This window comes from Coffea eugenioides, chromosome 4 (genome assembly GCF_003713205.1).
Source record: "Coffea eugenioides isolate CCC68of chromosome 4, Ceug_1.0, whole genome shotgun sequence".
Classification (NCBI taxonomy): Eukaryota; Viridiplantae; Streptophyta; class Magnoliopsida; order Gentianales; family Rubiaceae; genus Coffea; species Coffea eugenioides.
In genome coordinates, this window is record NC_040038.1 from 9487631 (window position 1) to 9505469 (window position 17839).

The window sequence follows — 17839 nt, forward strand, 5'->3', positions numbered from 1 at the left end:
TTCGAGTTCAGAGTCTCAAAACTTGCCATTTATCTTGAATCCAACCATTTTTTTTTTCAATAGAAGAAAGAAATGTTACCTGATTAACTGCTGGGGGGATGGTAGCAATTTCTAGAAGTTTACAGATTTTCTCGCAAGTGAAGTTGCTCAGACCGATGGACTTTGTCAAACCTAATTTGGTGCATTCTTCCATGGCCTGCCACGTTCCATGGATATCAAAAGGGAGAATTTCATCTTTGGCGAAATTGAACTTCTCAGCACCGTGGTTTACCCTCACTGGCCAGTGAACCAAATAAAGATCCAAATGCTCTAGCCCCAACTTCCTACCGAAGTAGAGTTATTCCAAACTAGAGTGAATCAATAATGTATTAGAAAAACAAATTCTCAGTGAACAAATTGAAGAAACAATAATGATATCAAGAAAAAAAATTGAAGAACAAGCTTATTACCTGCAGCTGAGAGAGACCGAGATAATGAGGCAAAAACTACAACAGTGAAATGAGGAGTTGTATCCAAGAACCACCGTCATGTAGGTTATAAATTGCAATAAGGCGGAATGGCACGGGAGAGAAGTAGGAACGAAAGGGAAAAATACTGACAAGCTGGTGCTTCTTACCTATATCGAATGTCCATTGGCGAGTCAGGAGTTTGGTTTCGGGTCAATATTTTTAGTTTCAAGCTCCAACCAATTCATGGTTTGTGAATTTTTGTTGGGGACACTAGTCTTTTGTCCCACTTTAAATAGGATCATGCACCGACAGTTTCTTGAATATTGAAAAACATTATAAAAAAAAAAAAATAACTAAATTGGATACAGCTTGTGATTTATGATGGTGCGAAGCAAGTTATCGATCAGTCATGTCCTCAAAAGTATGTATAAAGCGATCAGGTTACACTAGACCCATTCATCACGCACACAGACCACCACAAGGAGGAGGGTAAAATTTAATGGTAGAGGGATATTTTAGTGGGAAAATAGTAGGTTTAATATTTATTTTCTAATAAAGTTAAATTTAATCTTTTCTTTTTAAATTATGTAAAATAATAAAAATAAGATCATCAAAGTGGAAGCGGATGGAGTACCGTTACATTATAAACTGCAGCTCCGAGTATTACACTAATTGTCCTTAAAAAATTACTCAAATTAGACGGAACATCTTCATGGCTGGAGAGACGGCCATTGACGCGGATAGGTGCCATCTACCTGTTTGAGAGATTTTCATTCAATGCCGAGTTATAGTACAATTATAATAGTGGGCGCAATTGTGGCATCCTCGTTTGCAGTCAAAGTAATACTAATATATGGTTGAGACTGATACTAATCCTATTTCACTTCATCCACAAGATTTCGCATAAAATTAATTTAGTTATGATTCTTGACTTGGGAATAAATTAACTATTTGGACTTTAATAAATCCTAAACCTACTACACTAACGTATTATTTCTGTAGAGGTGAGAACATCTATATCAAGACGGGTTGCTGTAGTAAGTCGTTTGAGACGGGGATTAATAGTATATCCCAATTTTGGGGAGAACAGAAGGGGGAAAATGACGGGACAGACACGCAAGAATATTAGATATTACATAAGGAAAATTGGGACTGATACAAAGGAATTAATCAGTACAGGACAAGCCATAGGGTCCATGGCAAAATATATAATAAAGAATCCATGGTAAATATTTATTAGTGCACGCACGACATCCTAAGCGCATCAGGTAGTATAATGAAACGCGCTCTATTGTAAGAAAGTTATCAAAATTTAACCCAGATAAAATTGAAGAAGATTTGTTGATCGTCTCGGTTCCTTGAGGAATGAGGAGCGACGAGCGGGGGGTTAGGAGATTAGAAGATGGTGTGGTTTTGGGGTAGAGGAGGTTGGGTCGGGGTGAAGCGAGGAGGAGTATGGGGGGGGGGGGCTGGGCGGGGGTGGGGAGATTTTGTGGAGACAACTAAGTATTTTGGTCACACTGTTTGTTGAAATAGGGAGCCATGGCCACCAGGGTTTCTTCAATATTGCAAAACTTATAAAAAAAAAATACTAAATTGATACAGCTTGTGATTTATGATGTGCAACAGTTATCATATCATGTCCTCAAAAGTATGTATAAGGTTACAAGACATACATTCACACACACACAGAGAGGAAAATTTAATGTAAGGATATTTTAGGAAAATAGTAGGTTAGATTTATTTTTCTAATAAAGTTAATTAATTTTTCTTAAATTATGTAAAAATAAAAATAAGATCATCAAAGTGGAACGGATGGAGTACCGTTACATTAAAACTGCACGAGTTTACACTAATTGTCTTAAAAATTACATCAATTAGACGGAACATTGCTGGAGAGACCCCATTACGGATAGTGCCATCTACCTGTTGAGAGATTTCATTAATGCCGAGTAGCAAATAATAGTGGGGCAATGTGCATCCTCGTTTGCAGTCAAGTAACAAATATGGTTGAGACTGATCTATCCTATTCACTTCACCACAAAATTCCATAATTAATTAGTATGTTTGACTTGATAAATTACTTGGCTTTATATCCTAACCTACTACACAACGTATTATTTGTAGAGGTGATGACATCTATATCAAAGACGGGTTGCTGTAGTAGTTGTTGACCGATAATAGTATCCCAATTTGGGGAGAAACAGAAGGGGGGAAAATGACGGGACAGCAAGATATATAGATATACATAGGAAAATCTGGACTGATACAAGGAATTAATCAGACAGGACAAGCCAAGGGTCATGGCCAATATATAATAAAGAACATGTAAAATATTTATATGCACGCACACATCTATGCATGAGTATACCTATTTAAGAAGTATCAAATTTAACCAAAAAATGAAGAAAGATGAACGTTCAAATTGTAATAAATGTGGAAAGTACCCAAGAGTTTGTTTGAGGGCAGGCAGAACAAGGTCATGATCAGCATCAGTACACCAAAGTTTAGAAGTGATGAACAATTCATCCCTGCTCTTAATTAATCCAATCTCTAGTGCTTTAGCCACAGCTCTACCAAGGGCCTCCTCTGTGCCATAGCATGCTGCTGTATCGAAATGCCTGTATCCAATCTCCATTGCATCAATAAAAGTTGATACTAATTGCTCTAATGGTGGCAAAGGATGTGCGGCACATCCTAAGCCCACCACTGGCATTTTGTGGCCTGAATTTAACACTACTATTTCAGGGATTTTTTGTTCAACTTTTTCCATTGTCTCTGGCATGATTTTACCAATGGAAATCAATGGAGAAAGATGCAAGAACTTTATGCAAGAAGTTTCTATCTAGTCAATTATCTTATCTCATCTCCACTTGATGAAAAAGGAGTGTTCGAAAGTGGGGTTGCTGCGGACTAGTGATTGGTGTTGATAAAAGGTCTCTCGTACATCATCGATAGCATACATGTCATGAATTGTTGATTCATACTTATCTTGATAAATTGTGATTGGCACGCATTGGGCAAAGAAAGAAAGAAAGAAAGAAATCCAACCACCACGAAATTGGCAAATGATACTTTTGACATTTTGGAAAAGTCCAAGAACGAGGGGGCATTAATGAAGGACCACTAGCAAACGTATACTACTAGTCTCCTACTTCCATTTGTTTTGCTTCGAGCCTGGAAATCAATTGCGAATCAATTACTACCATGTTTTAGCTTCGAGACAAGTAAACAAGAATCAATGGCAGTTGATATCATGGAGAATTGTGCGAAACGATCAGCATCAATAACATTTACAAGTGACAACAATTCATCCCTGCTCTTAATTAATCCAATCTCCAATGCTTTAGCCACAGCTTTGCCAAAAGCTACCTCGGTGCCATAACAAGCTGCTGTATCAAACTGCCTGTACCCAATTTCCATTGCATCATTAAAAGTTGATACTAATTGGTCGAATGGTGGCGAAGGATGTGCGGCACATCCTAAGCCCACCACTGGCATTTTGTGGCCTGAGTTTAACACTACTATTTCTGGGGTGTCTCGTTCAACTTTTTCCATTGTTTCTGACATAATTGTCTAATGAAAGCTAATGGAGAAATATACAAGAAGTTATAGAAGAAATTTCTGTCAAAAGGCAGTTACCTTCAATTGATGAAAAGAGGGTTGTGGAGAAGTGGGGTTCCTGAAGGTTTCTTATATATAGATAGTATAGTAACATCATAAATTCATTCGTACTCACCTTCATTGATTGTGATTGGCACTCACTGGGCAAATAAGGAAAGAAAATCAACAACCAAATAGTAATTTTTTTTTTTGTCTAACGGCAACATCTACTTTACTTCTACTTCTACTCCTATTCTAACCTATACTAACAACAAAATAGTTAGAAAATGAAAATATGACACTTGGAGAAAAGGGTAACAATAAGAAGGAAATAAAGGACAATATCAATTACCTGAAAAAAAGGACCACTACGAATTTAAAAAAAAGTATACTACTAGTACTAGTCCTTTTTTTTTTTGAGTCAACAACCTGTGTTTGAAACTTGGACCGGACTGATCGGTTCAATCAGTTGAATCGAGAATCAGATAGGCATTCAATCCGAGTTGTCTTAAAAAATCATCAAACAAAAATTCGGTCAAATTCGATCAAAAATCGGGTTTGACCGGAAACCAGAAGAACAGCTTGGAACCGGGTTTTTTCTATCTTTTCCTTTTTTTTTTTTATCTTTTTTGTTTTCCTTTTTTGATTCTTTCTTTTAACTACTCTCACAATCTCTTTACATATCCTACCATAAATCTCTCTCAAACAACTCCAATGGAAGATCTAAGTTAAAAAATTATAGATCATAAAAAAAAAGAAAGTAAAAAAATTCACCTAGAAATATTTTATCAATTTTATGATTTGACCCCTAGAGTACTAGAAACCTATTATTACATCAAGAAACATTTTAGAACTTATAGCTACGGCCCTAAATTCTTGTATTACTTTTCAAATAAACCCTCCAATTTGGTTCTAAACTTGTTGAATATGTATTAATTATACTATCTTATTTGTATTTTCTTGTAAAGTATCTTAGAAACATCAAGCATACATTTAACCTACATTTCTTAGTATTAATATGTTTTTAGAAAATTTACATAATATATTAATTTTTAAAATTAAATATATTTATGACATCATGATGACATCATTCGATTCTTGGATGGATTCGACTGGTTCTTGGATGGGTTCAATCCTAATTGGAGGAAACTCTTGGATGGGTTCAATCCTAGTTGGTCACGACTCATCGCATAGCCCCCTCTTTGATCAATTGTTCTTGGGCGCCTGAAATGTGAAAAGGGCGCCTGATTTTGTCGTCTAAGTTATATGTGGATTAGTATAAGATTTTCAATATAAAAAAGTTAAGATATGGGACATATGAATTGCCTAGTGTCGAACATGAATGGTGGACATCATACAAAAAGGAGTAAGAATCACTTGAACTATTGAAACCAACCATTTTTTCTGTTATTAATAAGCTTGAGACAGTTATTAATAAGCTTGAGCTTGCGCAGAAACGTCATTTGTATTCCATATTTTATGTATCCATACAGAAATTTAAAAAGTTGTGGCAAAACTATCCTTTTTTTTTGGGCAGAACACATTATAAAGGTTTTCACAAATGAAAAAGAAAGAAAGACAGAAACAAAGACGTTAGAGTATATAGTGGGTTCAATTGCCCTTTTTAGCTCTGAAACCTAATATTCAAGAGGGTTATAAAAGAAAGAAAATGAAGAAGGGTATGTTAAAGGCGTGATATGTGATACTAAGACCACTGTCAAATTGCCAAATTGTTTCCAAGCAATCGCAGAGTAATTAGGACCCAAGGTTAGGGGACAATTACTACGATTAAGGTAAAAGTTTTTGTTGAAAAACTTTAATAACCAGTATGACAGTTGTGTGAATTTTGTTAAAACTATATAGTATTTTACAACAATAACAACTAGATAACAATTTTTTACGAAAGTTTTGAAATTCCCTTTAATGCGAAGATTGAAAAGAATTAATTGATTGTCTATGGAGTTAATGGCCATGACTGTACACCAATAGAACGAGAGAGAACTCATGTTTTGTTTTTGTTCGTGTGTACATCTTTATGATTGATTGTACACTTTGCCTATGTTAACATGCACATAAATATCTAGACGTGTGCAATTTCTTGTGCTACCAGTTTTGAGTAATAATTGGCATGCATGCATGTACTGATTACAAATTGATACCTTTTTTTTTCTCTATCGGTCAAACTTGATCCAAATTCATACTACTTGATCCAATCATTATGCTTTATTGGAGCCTGGCGCTCAATGAAGCGAAGTCAAGAAATATACTACATGAAAATATACTACGGGTTCTTCTTTTATCTGCCGGAGGTGGGGTCATTCTTTAGTTGTTAGTAAAATTTGAAATTTTGAAGGCAAAAGTTTACACAATTTAGAGGTAGATGTATTGTCTCCCTTGTTATCAAGTTCAAGGTTCAAATCTTGTAGCTGATAGTTGGGATGGAAAAAGTGTAACAAGGAGCGAGAGGGTAAAAAAAAAAAAAGATAATGTTGTGTTTATAGTGAGTCCATCACTCTATATATAGTAGCTGATAGTTGGAGAAAAAAGTGTAAGAAGGAGCGAGAGGAAAAAAAAAAAGATTAATGTTGTGTTTCGAGTCCAATCACTCCTACTAGAGTTGCTTATTCTGTGCTCATGCATAGGAAAAAATCATATACTATGTGGAAAAGGTTAAATGAGAAATCCATTTAAAATTTTTTGTTGATTAATCACTATTATATATTGACGGTATATGTACTACGAGATCCTGATGGGCCCATGATAATATAATTTCAACTTTTATTTGTATTATATACATCATGCCATCCGTTTTTACTAGTGGTGCCCCACAGAGGGACACGCGCACAAGCAAAGGCGGAATTCATTTTTCTGCAACCTAAATTTCTTCAAGGTGCCTCTGGATCGAATAGATTTAGATTAGCTTCTAGTATGACTTATTCTTTTATAGAAACGATAAACACCAGAAATATAAGAACGATAAATTCAGATGTCGCCATCCCAAAGCTCCTCTATCGATTTGTATGGCCCGGTTGGATGAACAAACACATCCCCAGAAAAGCCTCTCCGCTGAGGAATCTGCAGAATTTGATCCATTTCTTCTTTGGTGAGTTCCCAATCAAATATTTGGAGGTTTTGTTTCATCCTTTCCTTGTTGAAGCTCTTCACTATGACGCTTGCTCCTTGCTGATATATGCATCTCAATGCAACCTATTTACATCAATTGCCATGATTGAGTGTCCATGTTAGTGCCAGAACACACACACACACACACAGATGAATTATATATTGTGTGTAATTTGTGGGAATGTTTAGATTTATAAACATGGACAATATTGATATATAACGGAAAAGACAAAGTCCCATGCATATATACATATGTAGATTCACTACTAAAATTTTCATTCGAATAAGTGAGGACCTGTGGCACGGTTTTGCCCTTTGAAGCTGCAATATCTTTGATAATTGGGTTCTCCACGATTGCATTGGTGCCCCAAAAGTTACCATAAGATCCAAGGGGAGACCAAGCACTTACAGCAATTCCTTTCTCTTTGGCAAATGGTACTAATTTTCGCTGCTGCCAACCAACATTCATCTCCACCTGAAAAACAACTTTCAATCTCATTCTCAAAAAAAAAAAAAAAAGTCTAGGGAACTGATGGACCTTGGTGTTAACAGATGTCGAACATGGACATCGTATAAAGAGCAAGGGTCAGTTTAACTATCAAAATCACCCAAATTTTCTGTAATTAATTCGGTTTTTTATGCCATTTTATTATCAATTATATGCAACCGTAAAAAATTTATATATAGGTCATTAGACTAAATGGTGGATCCCGTTACTGCTAGTATATTTTAATCAGGTAATTGTGAGATTTCTGATTTCTCACTGAAGAGCTACAGTTTACCTGATTAATTGCTGGAGGGATGGTAGCAATTTGTAGGAGTTTAGAGATTTTTTCACAGGTGAAGTTGCTCAAACCTATGGACTTTGTTAAGCCTAATTGGCTGCATTCTTCCATGGCCTTCCACGTTCCATGCATATCAAAAGGGAGAATTTCATCTTCGGCGAGACTGAACATCTGAGCACCGTGTTTTAGCCTCACCGGCCAGTGAATCAGATAAAGATCTAAATACTCTAGCCCCAACTTCCTACAAAAGTAGAATTATAAGTAAGTTTTGTAAGTCAATAATGTATCAAAAACAAAAAAAAAGAAAACTCTTGGTGAATAAATTGAAGAAACAATAATTTTTCCTTGTATTTCATTGCATTGTCAGTTTGATTATAGTGGCAAATTCATAGTCATGAGGTAACTTGTGGTTAATCAGCTGCAATAGCACTAGAAGACACATCCATTTATAATGCGAAAGTCGTCAACTTAATACGTGCTTTAGTAGCAACAAACTACATTACATCCGCAGCCCCACCAGGATGTAGTCTTTAGGTTCTTAGAAGTGGTATTAAAGATATGACCTGTCTAACAAGTATCCAATGAATATTCGTAAAGGGGAGAGCAATAATCATGAGTGTTTGTATTTATTTGACAGGATAAATGTATATTTATATGATAAATTCGGTGAGATTATTATACAAGCATGTATCTTAGTTTATTTTCTTCCTTTAGTTAATGCATGTTGGGGAATGATAGTGGGGTAATATGTATCCTGATTTGCAATCACCCCACCTGCTTTGAAAAAAATTCAAATGAGGTGTCAGAACATTCTTTTGGTATAGTCAGGTCTGTATACCCGTTAGCGTCTTACACAGTTTCTTTAGACCCCTTTCCCTTCAGATGAAGATAAATTAGGTTATAGGAATATTATTGTTGTGGTAAAAAAGATGTGCAAGTATCAAAGTTTTTTCTTAACAGGACGTAAATGATGGCGGAGAGATTAATAAACATCATAATGTGATTCAAATATGGTTGAGACTTGAGACCCAACATCAACATCAGTCACATCACCACAAGAATCCTTAATTAGCATGTTCAGGGTGAGAAATTACTTGAGTTGAATTCATACAATCTACTGCACGTTATACTTGTAGAAGTGATGCATAGCACCTATCTCAAAAATAATTAATGTAATTATAAGCAATAAATATATCCCAATTTGAGAGGCAACATTAATGAGGGAAACAATATATATATATATATACATAATGGGTGTGTAATACCCATTACACGCATCATGGATGGGTAGAAACCCATTATTAAAAAAATTAAAAGAGGAGTAATTGGTGCAAAAGATGAGTTATTGGTGGGTTACCCATTAATTAAAAAATTAATTATGGACCCATGCTATTATATCTTGTGGAGTGTAATTCATTGTGAGTGGAAGTGTAATAAAAGAGGAGAAAGTGGAATGCTGACGTGCATTTGGATTACACTCTAAAGAGTGTAAATCATTGTGGATGCCTTAAGCAATTTTTTTTTTTTTTACAAGTTTAAGGCACATCAACTTTGACCCAAAGGAAAGGGAAAAAAGGGATTCAAATGGTGATGAGAATGGTACCCAAGAGTTTGTCTGAGGGCAGGCAGAACAAGGTCATGATCAGCATCGGTACACCAAAGCTTAGAAGCGATAAACAATTCATCCCTGCTCTTAATTAATCCAATCTCCAATGCTTTAGCCACAGCTATGCCAAGAGCTTCCTCAGTGCCATAACATGCTGCTGTATCAAAATGCCTGTATCCAATCTCCATTGCATCAATAAAAGCTGTTACTAATTGCTCTGATGGTGGCAAAGGATGCGCGGCACATCCTAAGCCCACCACTGGCATTTTGTGGCCTGAGTTTAACACTATTTCTGGGATTTTTTGTTCAACCTTTTCCATCGTCTCTGGCACAATTGTATTAATGGAAATCAATGGAGAAAAATGCAAGAATTTACAGAAGAAACTTCTGTCAAAAGGCAGTTATCTTCAATTGATGAAAAGAGGGGTGAGAAGAAGTGGGGATCCTGACGGTTCCCTATATATTGATAGTACAGTAACATCATAAATTCATTCATACTTACCCTTTTTCTAATTGTGATTGGTATCCACGGGGCAAAGAAGGAAAGAAAATCAAGAAAATGAAAAACATGACATTTCGAGAAAAGGGCAACAATAAGACGGAAATAAAGGACCACTACCAATTGCCTAAAAAACAGAAAAGGACCACTACGAATTGAAAAACGTATACCACTAGTATTATCCTCTTCTTTTTTTTTGGTACTAGTCTACTTGCCATTTGTTTTTCAAAATTGCTGGCATTGATATTACCTGATTAGGTTGAAGGCCAATCACTCGTTCAAGAAATCTGATAGTTGATAAATTGAAAGTGCATTTCTTCGTGTGCACATTTTTACGACTAATTAAACACATGAATGCTTATACGTGTTCGACAACTTGTTTGATTAATTGCTGCTTTGACTTTTGTCTTTTTTAGTTAAATTTTATTCTTTTTTTTTTTTTGAATATTCCAACCCTTTTCATTTTCTGTTTTAGTACATTTTGGAGACTAGGGAAAGAGATAGGTGCACCTTAAAAAGTTACTAATTAGTTAGCTTTCTACGTTAAGGTATACTTTGATGTGAAAAAACTTTGCTTTCCGTGCTTAATTTGGCCCCAAAGAATAAAAAGGAAGCCCCGTTTTGACTTGTCCAATTGGCTGTTTAATCAAGAATAGCGAGTACACAACACTTAGCCAATAAAATGGAGTTGGCCCGGCCCCCCGCAATTAGTACATAAGTGCAATTATTTTTCTAAAACTTAGACATTAATATTTGATAAAAAGTGCTCGTATATCATTTTTTTTAGCTTAGAAGTTAGAGAGTGCTCATGTATGTCATGTAAGTAACTTTGCACCTTAACGCCTGAATTTGAGAAAATGACAAAAAATAAAATTAGGTCTCGTCTGGATTGCTATTTTTTGGAGTTTCTGTAAAAAAATATACTGTAACGATTTGACGGATGTAAAATAAAAAAGGAGATTGAAAAATGTAATCACGAAAAATATTAAAATTTTTCTTTTGAAAATTACACTTTCAAGAGTTGAATGGCCTTTTCAGATTTAAAAAAAAAAAGTTTAATGACCAAACCATGCAATTTTAAATACTCGGTGATCTTTTGTGCTATTTACTCTCTACATAATCATTTTATTTCTTTTTCCTGTTGATTATTTGTTTTTAAATCTTTATAAAAAGAAATATTAAACAATCCAACAATTGACAACTGATAATCAAACCTATTATGGTGTTTTGGTAAAAGATAAGTCACTACGATGTTGGGTTGGGCTGCTTCCCTATTTGATTTGAGAATACCCTAACGGCATTGGAATTTGCCCCAGAAAATAAAGTTGATCATCATGGTAGAGTTGAAGTTCACATTGTCCAGAAATTCAGATGTCGCCATCCCAAAATTCCTCTAAAGATTTGTATGGCCCTGTTGGATCAACAAGCGCTTCCGTTCCGGGGGCTCTACGCTGAGGAATCTGCAGAATTTGATCCATTTCTTCCTTGGTAAGTTCCCAATCAAATATTTGGAGGTTCTGTTTCATCCTTTCCTTGCTGAAGCTCTTCACAATGACGCTTGCTCCTTGCTGATATACCCATCTCAGTGCAACCTACTTACATTAATTAACATGATTGAGCCTCATAATATATTGTTTGATCTCTGTGTGTGTGTGTGTGTGTGTCTATATATATATATATATCTGTGTGTGTGTGTGTGTGTGTGTGTTTTTTTTTTTTTTCAACTTTCTTGCACGCAGTCATAATAATTCAGGACCTGTGGCACCGTCTTGTTTCTTGAGTCAGCAATATTTTTGATGATTGGATTCTCCATGACTGCATTGCTACCCCAAGAAGTACCATAACCTCCAAGAGGAGACCAAGCACTTATGTGAATTCCTTTCTCTTTGGCAAATGGTACCAATTTTCGCTGCTGCCAACCAACATTCATCTCCACCTGAAAATTTTTCATTCGAAAATTCCATCATGCATTCCACTATAGTGGCCAATGTTGGCGAGGTTAATTTCAAAGAAGGTAAAAGAGAAAAAGTCTCAAACGGGCTGCTTGCTAATTCCACTATCAAATTACATGTCTATTGTCCACAAAACTCAGTTAACTGGTAAACTATGAAATTGCCGGTATTACTCTCAAGATTTGCAGTTTACCTCGAACCCCATTAACCCAATTCCAAGAAAAAAAAAACAAAAAAAAGAATCACCTGATTAACTGCTGGAAGGATGGTAGCACTTTCTTGGAGCTTGGAGATTTTTTCACAGGTGAAGTTGCTCAAACCTATAGACTTTGTCAAGCCCAATTTGCTGCATTCTTCCATGGCCTTCCACGTTCCATGCATGTCAAAAGGGAGAATTGCATCTTTGGTGAAATTGGACACCGAAGTACCCTGCTTTAGCCTCAGAGGCCAGTGAATCAAATAAAGATCCAAATACTCTAGCCCCAACTTCCTAGCAAAGAAGAATTATGACAAGAAAGAGCAAGTCAATCATGTATCAGAAAACAAAATTTCTTGGTGGATGAATCAAAGAAACGAATAATTTCTCCTGATCATATTCCCTGCCATTGTCAGTGAGAACAATGAAAATGATCAATTTTTTTTTCTTTGAATGCAAGGCTCTTATAGTCAAGTGATTTTGATTTTAGTGACAGGTACGGGCCATATGAACAGTACTCAAAATATCACATATGAGTTTTAGTGTCGTACAGGGTGTTCATGTTCATTTAAGATCCTTTCCAAAAGAGTTCAACAGTTCAGTAATGGTCGTTAGTGTATCCCAAATTCATTAAACTGCTAAAAATTTGCAATAGATTAAGTACCTTAATTACTAGTGATTGTCTGATTAAATAGTCAAGATGATGCGATAATACAAGGGTTAATTGCACTTTACACATTCAACTATACTCCAATTTTTACTTTGGTCATTCAACTTTAGAGTACAACACTTTAATCCCTAAAATAGAAAATTTGTCCTACTTTAATCTCTGATGTATAAAATTTGTCACATTTAAATCTTCAAAGTATAAATTTGTTTCACTTTAGTCCTTAAAGTATAAAATTTATCCTACTTAAAAATAAAATATGTCTCACTTTCATTGAAGATTTTACTTAAGTGGGACAAATTTTATCCCTAAAATGTCCCATTTTGAAGTTTAGGACCAAAATTAGAATGTAAATGTATTTGAAGGGTGCCAAGTGAAATTAACCTATAATACAAGCATCCTAGTTTGTAGTCTGTCCAGCAAGACGACATACATGATGGCGGGGATATCAAGAAGACTTTGAGATATTTCATACCACCACAAAAATCCACAAATTTTTTTTGACAGAACAAAAATTCCTAATTAGTATGATTAGCTTGAAAAATCAATTGGCTTCATCCCCATCCTTATTCCCCCCTTCCTCTCCAAACATTCCTCTGGACTAAACGTTGTACTTCTATCCATCCATGGAAAGTGATAATCTCTATTTCAGATACTCTTAATGGAGTTACAACCGATGAAAAAGTCCAAATTTGGGGAAAAACAATGTCGGAAAACTATGTGCTACTCCCAAAAGAATCAAAGAGTTAAATATAAAAATACCTGTTCTAATCAAGAACCACGCAGGTCTTCTTCAGTCATAAGACTCAAGACCAAGGCACCAGAAATTTCATGGTATAGAATATATTTACATGCTCATATCTATGCATGAATATTCTTATTCAGGTATTAGATAAGGGAAAAAATTATAAGAATTAGAAAAAAAAAAGGGGAAAAAAAAGAGATTCATATGGTGATGAGGAAAGTACCCAAGAGTTTGTTTGAGAGCGGGCAGAACAAGGTCATGATCAGCATCAGTAGACCAAAGTTTAGAAGTGATGAACAATTCATCCCTGCTCTTAATTAATCCAATCTCTAGTGCTTTAGCCACAGCTTTACCAAGGGCCTCCTCTGTGCCATATAATGCTGCTGTATCAAAATGCCTATACCCAATCTCCATGGCATCAATAAATATTGATACTAGTTGTTCTGATGGTGGCAAAGGCTGACCTGCACATCCTAACCCCACCAATGGCATTTTGTGGCCTGTATTTAACACTATTTCTGGGATTGTTTCTCCAGCTTTTTCCATGGTCTCTGATGTAGTTGTCCTAATGGAGAAAATGCAAGAAGATAATATGAGGCAGTTATCTCGTCTCAAATTGATGAAAAGAAAGAGGGGTGTGAGAGATGGGGTTGTAGTATAGCGGTTGTGTTTATCCAGGCCTTTTATGTATGTGTGTATGATTTAGCGTATGTTGAATAGTGAATTCCTTGTCTTCGCCTTCACGCACCGTGATTGGCACGCACCGGTCAAAACACGAAAAAAATCCAAGGCCGGTTAGCGGAGTTGGTTAGGAAAGACTTCTTAAAGTCTATTTGGGTGTGCCCGGTCTATGACTCAATCCTCGCTTGATGCATGTACAGAGGTTCCAACCACAGTTATCAAATCCGACTCGAATCGATGGTCGAATCGGTCAACTCGATGAACTAATCATAGGATCAAGTTGAATTGCTAATTAAACTAGTTATGTAATAAATTTGTTAATTGGTCAACGATCTGATAGTTTAATCGGTGAATCAAGAAAAATATAATCGGTTGAATCGTTGGTTGAATCACTAACTTAAAAATTTTATTATTTTTATAATTTGAAATATATTTTTATGTCATATAATATAACCATTGTATAACTTGCAGTTGAACCGCCCGCAGTTGAACCGGTGACCTCTTCAGATTTAATAACTACTCTAGCTCTTTCATATAGTCCAATTGTACTCCTCCTTCCTCCCATAATATAAAAGTACGATAGATATTGACATTTTGCCCAAGAAAAATGTCGAAGAAGGAAAGAAATTCAATCACGGAACCACCACATAGTTGGAAAATGAAGTTTTGTTCTGGAAAGGGCCAACAGAAAAGAAAGTCACGGACCACTATAGATTAGAAAACCTTTAGTACATCGCCACTACAGCCATTTGTTTTGCTTTTTGAAAATTGAAAGTATCGAAACAATTAATTAAGAATCACTTTAAGCCAATTACAGATCCAGTGAATTTAAAAGTCACCTTAAGGCGGGTTTGATAATCCAATTTAATACTTAAATTTGAAGGTTTTAAATCTTAACATATTTAAACATGTTTGATAATAAAAATACATTTAAATTAATTAAGCGGCAATGAATGTTTTAAACAAAACTTGTTGCAAAAGGTAAGTGATAAGTTATTCATTTATCACTTAATATATTATATAATCAAATGTATTAGAAAATTTAATTTGAGATGGCGAAATGCATACGTATGTAAACTCTGGAGTCAATATTAAAGTTTTTTACAAAGTTGTGAGGAATTATAGCTTTATGTATACTAGAAATTATAAATATTGTCAAACTTTTAAGAAGAGAAAGAATGACTTTCTAAAACTTGGGGGAGCGAATATCTAAATATATAAAGATAACTTTGAAAAAAAAATTCTCAAAAACTTTGCAAGGGACAAAACATGAATTTTCAAAATTTGGAGGCGGTGGCCCCTCCCTATCCCCATCCTAGCTCCATTCTTGTTTGGGACCTTTCCCATGATGGTTGTAATAGCTATTTAGAGATTAGATGTGCAATAGCCAAGGGGGGTGGATATGGTTCCTAAAGATGGGAGAAAAGGAATTACATTTTTTTTTTTTTTTTGGAAACATTGGATGATCTGTATTGATTATAAAAATTTTATAGTAACCAGAAAAGGTTTAGGGTCTGTTTGATAACATAAAAAAGTGCTGAATCTGAATTTTTTCAAACATTCAGATGTTTTGAGTGTTTGATAAATGAAAATCTATTTGCTGAACTTGTTAAGCAGTGCTGAACCTGTGTGTATTTTTTTCAGCACAAGAATCCTAACTGAATGCTTAATTCTGATAAGAATCAATAGAATTACTTCAGCTACCTTATCTTATCTATCAAATCTACCCTTGTTTGTTAATTATATTCAAAATTCTTATCTAATTAAACAACATAATATGCTCTATCTAACGATTTTTAGTTTCTCTTTTCTCCCTTTTTAATGACTTTCACATCTTCTCCATACTTCTCATATAATATATTTCATATTTTATATTAATTTGATTTAAAAATAAATATTGTCATTTTCATACCTAACAATTTTAAACTAATTAAATCATAGATTCTATTTCTTTTTTGAATGAAATGATATAAGGGCAAAATTGTCAAATTAAACTTATTAAGCATTCAGCTATAAATATTTATCAAACAGTATAAATAGGTTTAGCATTAAAATTCAGACATTTATATATTTTTTTCAGTGCTTAAAATTCAGCAAATTAATTGTTTCAGTATTCAAATTTCAGAATTCAGACTTCAGAATTCAGATTCAGTTTTATCAAACGGAACCTTAATGGATTTAGACTTCAGATTTCAGATTTTAGATTGATCAAATGCATACTAAACACAACGTCTGAATTATGGACGCAAAATAGTCATTAAGCAAAAGCAGTTGCAGTGGATAGAGTTGAAAAATATTCGTCAAACAGCTTTTCTTGATTGGAGTGTGATGGGGAAGTTTAAGCCACTTTGGGCTGGAAATTGGAATATGGCACCATTTTTCCTAACCTACCTTTTGTTTTTCAAAAGCATGATGGTGGTGGTAGGAAAACAGCAGGTAGGTCAAACAGGTTCGGGATGGTGCAAATAGTATCCAATGCTCTGGAATAATTATTGGGCTGTATTTTTTTTTATATAAAAATTATGATTTTTATTTATGAGATCTGTAATGACAGAAAATATATCATCAAACATGTCACACAAATAAATCTAAATGATCTACTGCTGGTGGATCTATTTCCTTCAGGTTATTAAAACTAGCCTAATCTGAGTTTACGTGATTGTATTATACTGTTGTGTATAGCTGTCAAACAAACCCATTTAACTAAATTTATCCATATCCGCCCATGAATAGATGGATATGGGTATCTTAAATTTTTGCATATGGATATAAATGTGTTACCCAATAATACCCATTTATTAAATGGGTATTATTGGATAACCCATCAAATCCAATTAACCCATTTAGAATTGTCTTCTCCCAAACCTCCTCTCTTCCCCCACCTTTTTTTTTTTCAAATTTTTCATTTTGTCATGATGTTAATTACTTTTGTTTCATTATTATTATTATTATTTATTGGTATTATCTTATCATTTTATTTTCTCTTAGTTTGTTAACTTGCTCATTTTTCAGCATTACCAATTTATGACAAGTTTTAGCCTCTTTTCTTACGTTTTCAAAATGAAATTTTAAATTTACACACGAAAATATGCTAGAGGTTCAAAATTTTTGGATTAAGTTTTTATGTTAACTTTTATAGTACTTAGTTCAACTTTTTATATTCTTATTGTTTAATTATTAAATAGTATGTAATTTTGCGACATAGAGTACGGATGAAAAAACAATTGATAATTAGGTTTATTGCGCATTATAAGTAAATATTTAAAATTAATGATGGGTGCAAATAATGGTATAAATTAATAATTTAATTTGCAAAAATGAATTTAAATGAATTTAAAAAAAGTTAAAATAAATGGGTCATAAATAGATAATTGGGTTATCCAATTCATTTTTTGACTTACCCATTTATACCCATTTAATTAAATGAATATAAATGGGTTGATTCACTTATACCCATTACCTATTTTACCCAACCCAAACCTGCCCAAATCACCCATTTTAACACCTCAGTGTTGTGTCCAACTGTTAGTCAT

General features: G+C 34.4%; 4 protein-coding genes across 4 annotated transcripts; all 4 read right to left on the reverse strand.

Moving 5' to 3' along the window:
* Positions 1-7: 7 nt before the first annotated feature.
* LOC113768967 (methylecgonone reductase-like) lies at positions 8-3378 on the reverse strand. The gene is made up of 2 exons (XM_027313465.1): positions 2897-3378; positions 8-323 (listed from the first exon to the last, which is right to left on the reverse strand). Exons 1-2 carry the CDS (start codon positions 3232-3234, stop codon positions 8-10), a joined length of 654 nt encoding a protein of 217 aa, XP_027169266.1. The 5' UTR covers positions 3235-3378.
* Positions 3379-3644: 266 nt separating this feature from the next.
* Positions 3645-4007, reverse strand: LOC113768968 (methylecgonone reductase-like). Its single transcript, XM_027313466.1, has one exon. The coding sequence runs from the start codon at positions 4005-4007 to the stop codon at positions 3645-3647; it is 363 nt and encodes a 120-aa protein (XP_027169267.1).
* Positions 4008-7004: 2997 nt separating this feature from the next.
* LOC113767522 (methylecgonone reductase-like) lies at positions 7005-9961 on the reverse strand. Its single transcript, XM_027311644.1, has 4 exons — positions 9564-9961; positions 7958-8201; positions 7471-7650; positions 7005-7259 (listed from the first exon to the last, which is right to left on the reverse strand). The coding sequence occupies exons 1-4, from the start codon at positions 9884-9886 to the stop codon at positions 7035-7037; spliced, it is 972 nt and encodes a 323-aa protein (XP_027167445.1). The 5' UTR covers positions 9887-9961; the 3' UTR covers positions 7005-7034.
* A 1217-nt stretch (positions 9962-11178) lies between these two features.
* Positions 11179-14301, reverse strand: LOC113767521 (methylecgonone reductase-like). The gene is made up of 4 exons (XM_027311643.1): positions 13849-14301; positions 12264-12507; positions 11822-12001; positions 11179-11657 (listed from the first exon to the last, which is right to left on the reverse strand). Exons 1-4 carry the CDS (start codon positions 14169-14171, stop codon positions 11433-11435), a joined length of 972 nt encoding a protein of 323 aa, XP_027167444.1. The 5' UTR covers positions 14172-14301; the 3' UTR covers positions 11179-11432.
* Between the last annotated feature and the right edge of the window lie 3538 nt (positions 14302-17839).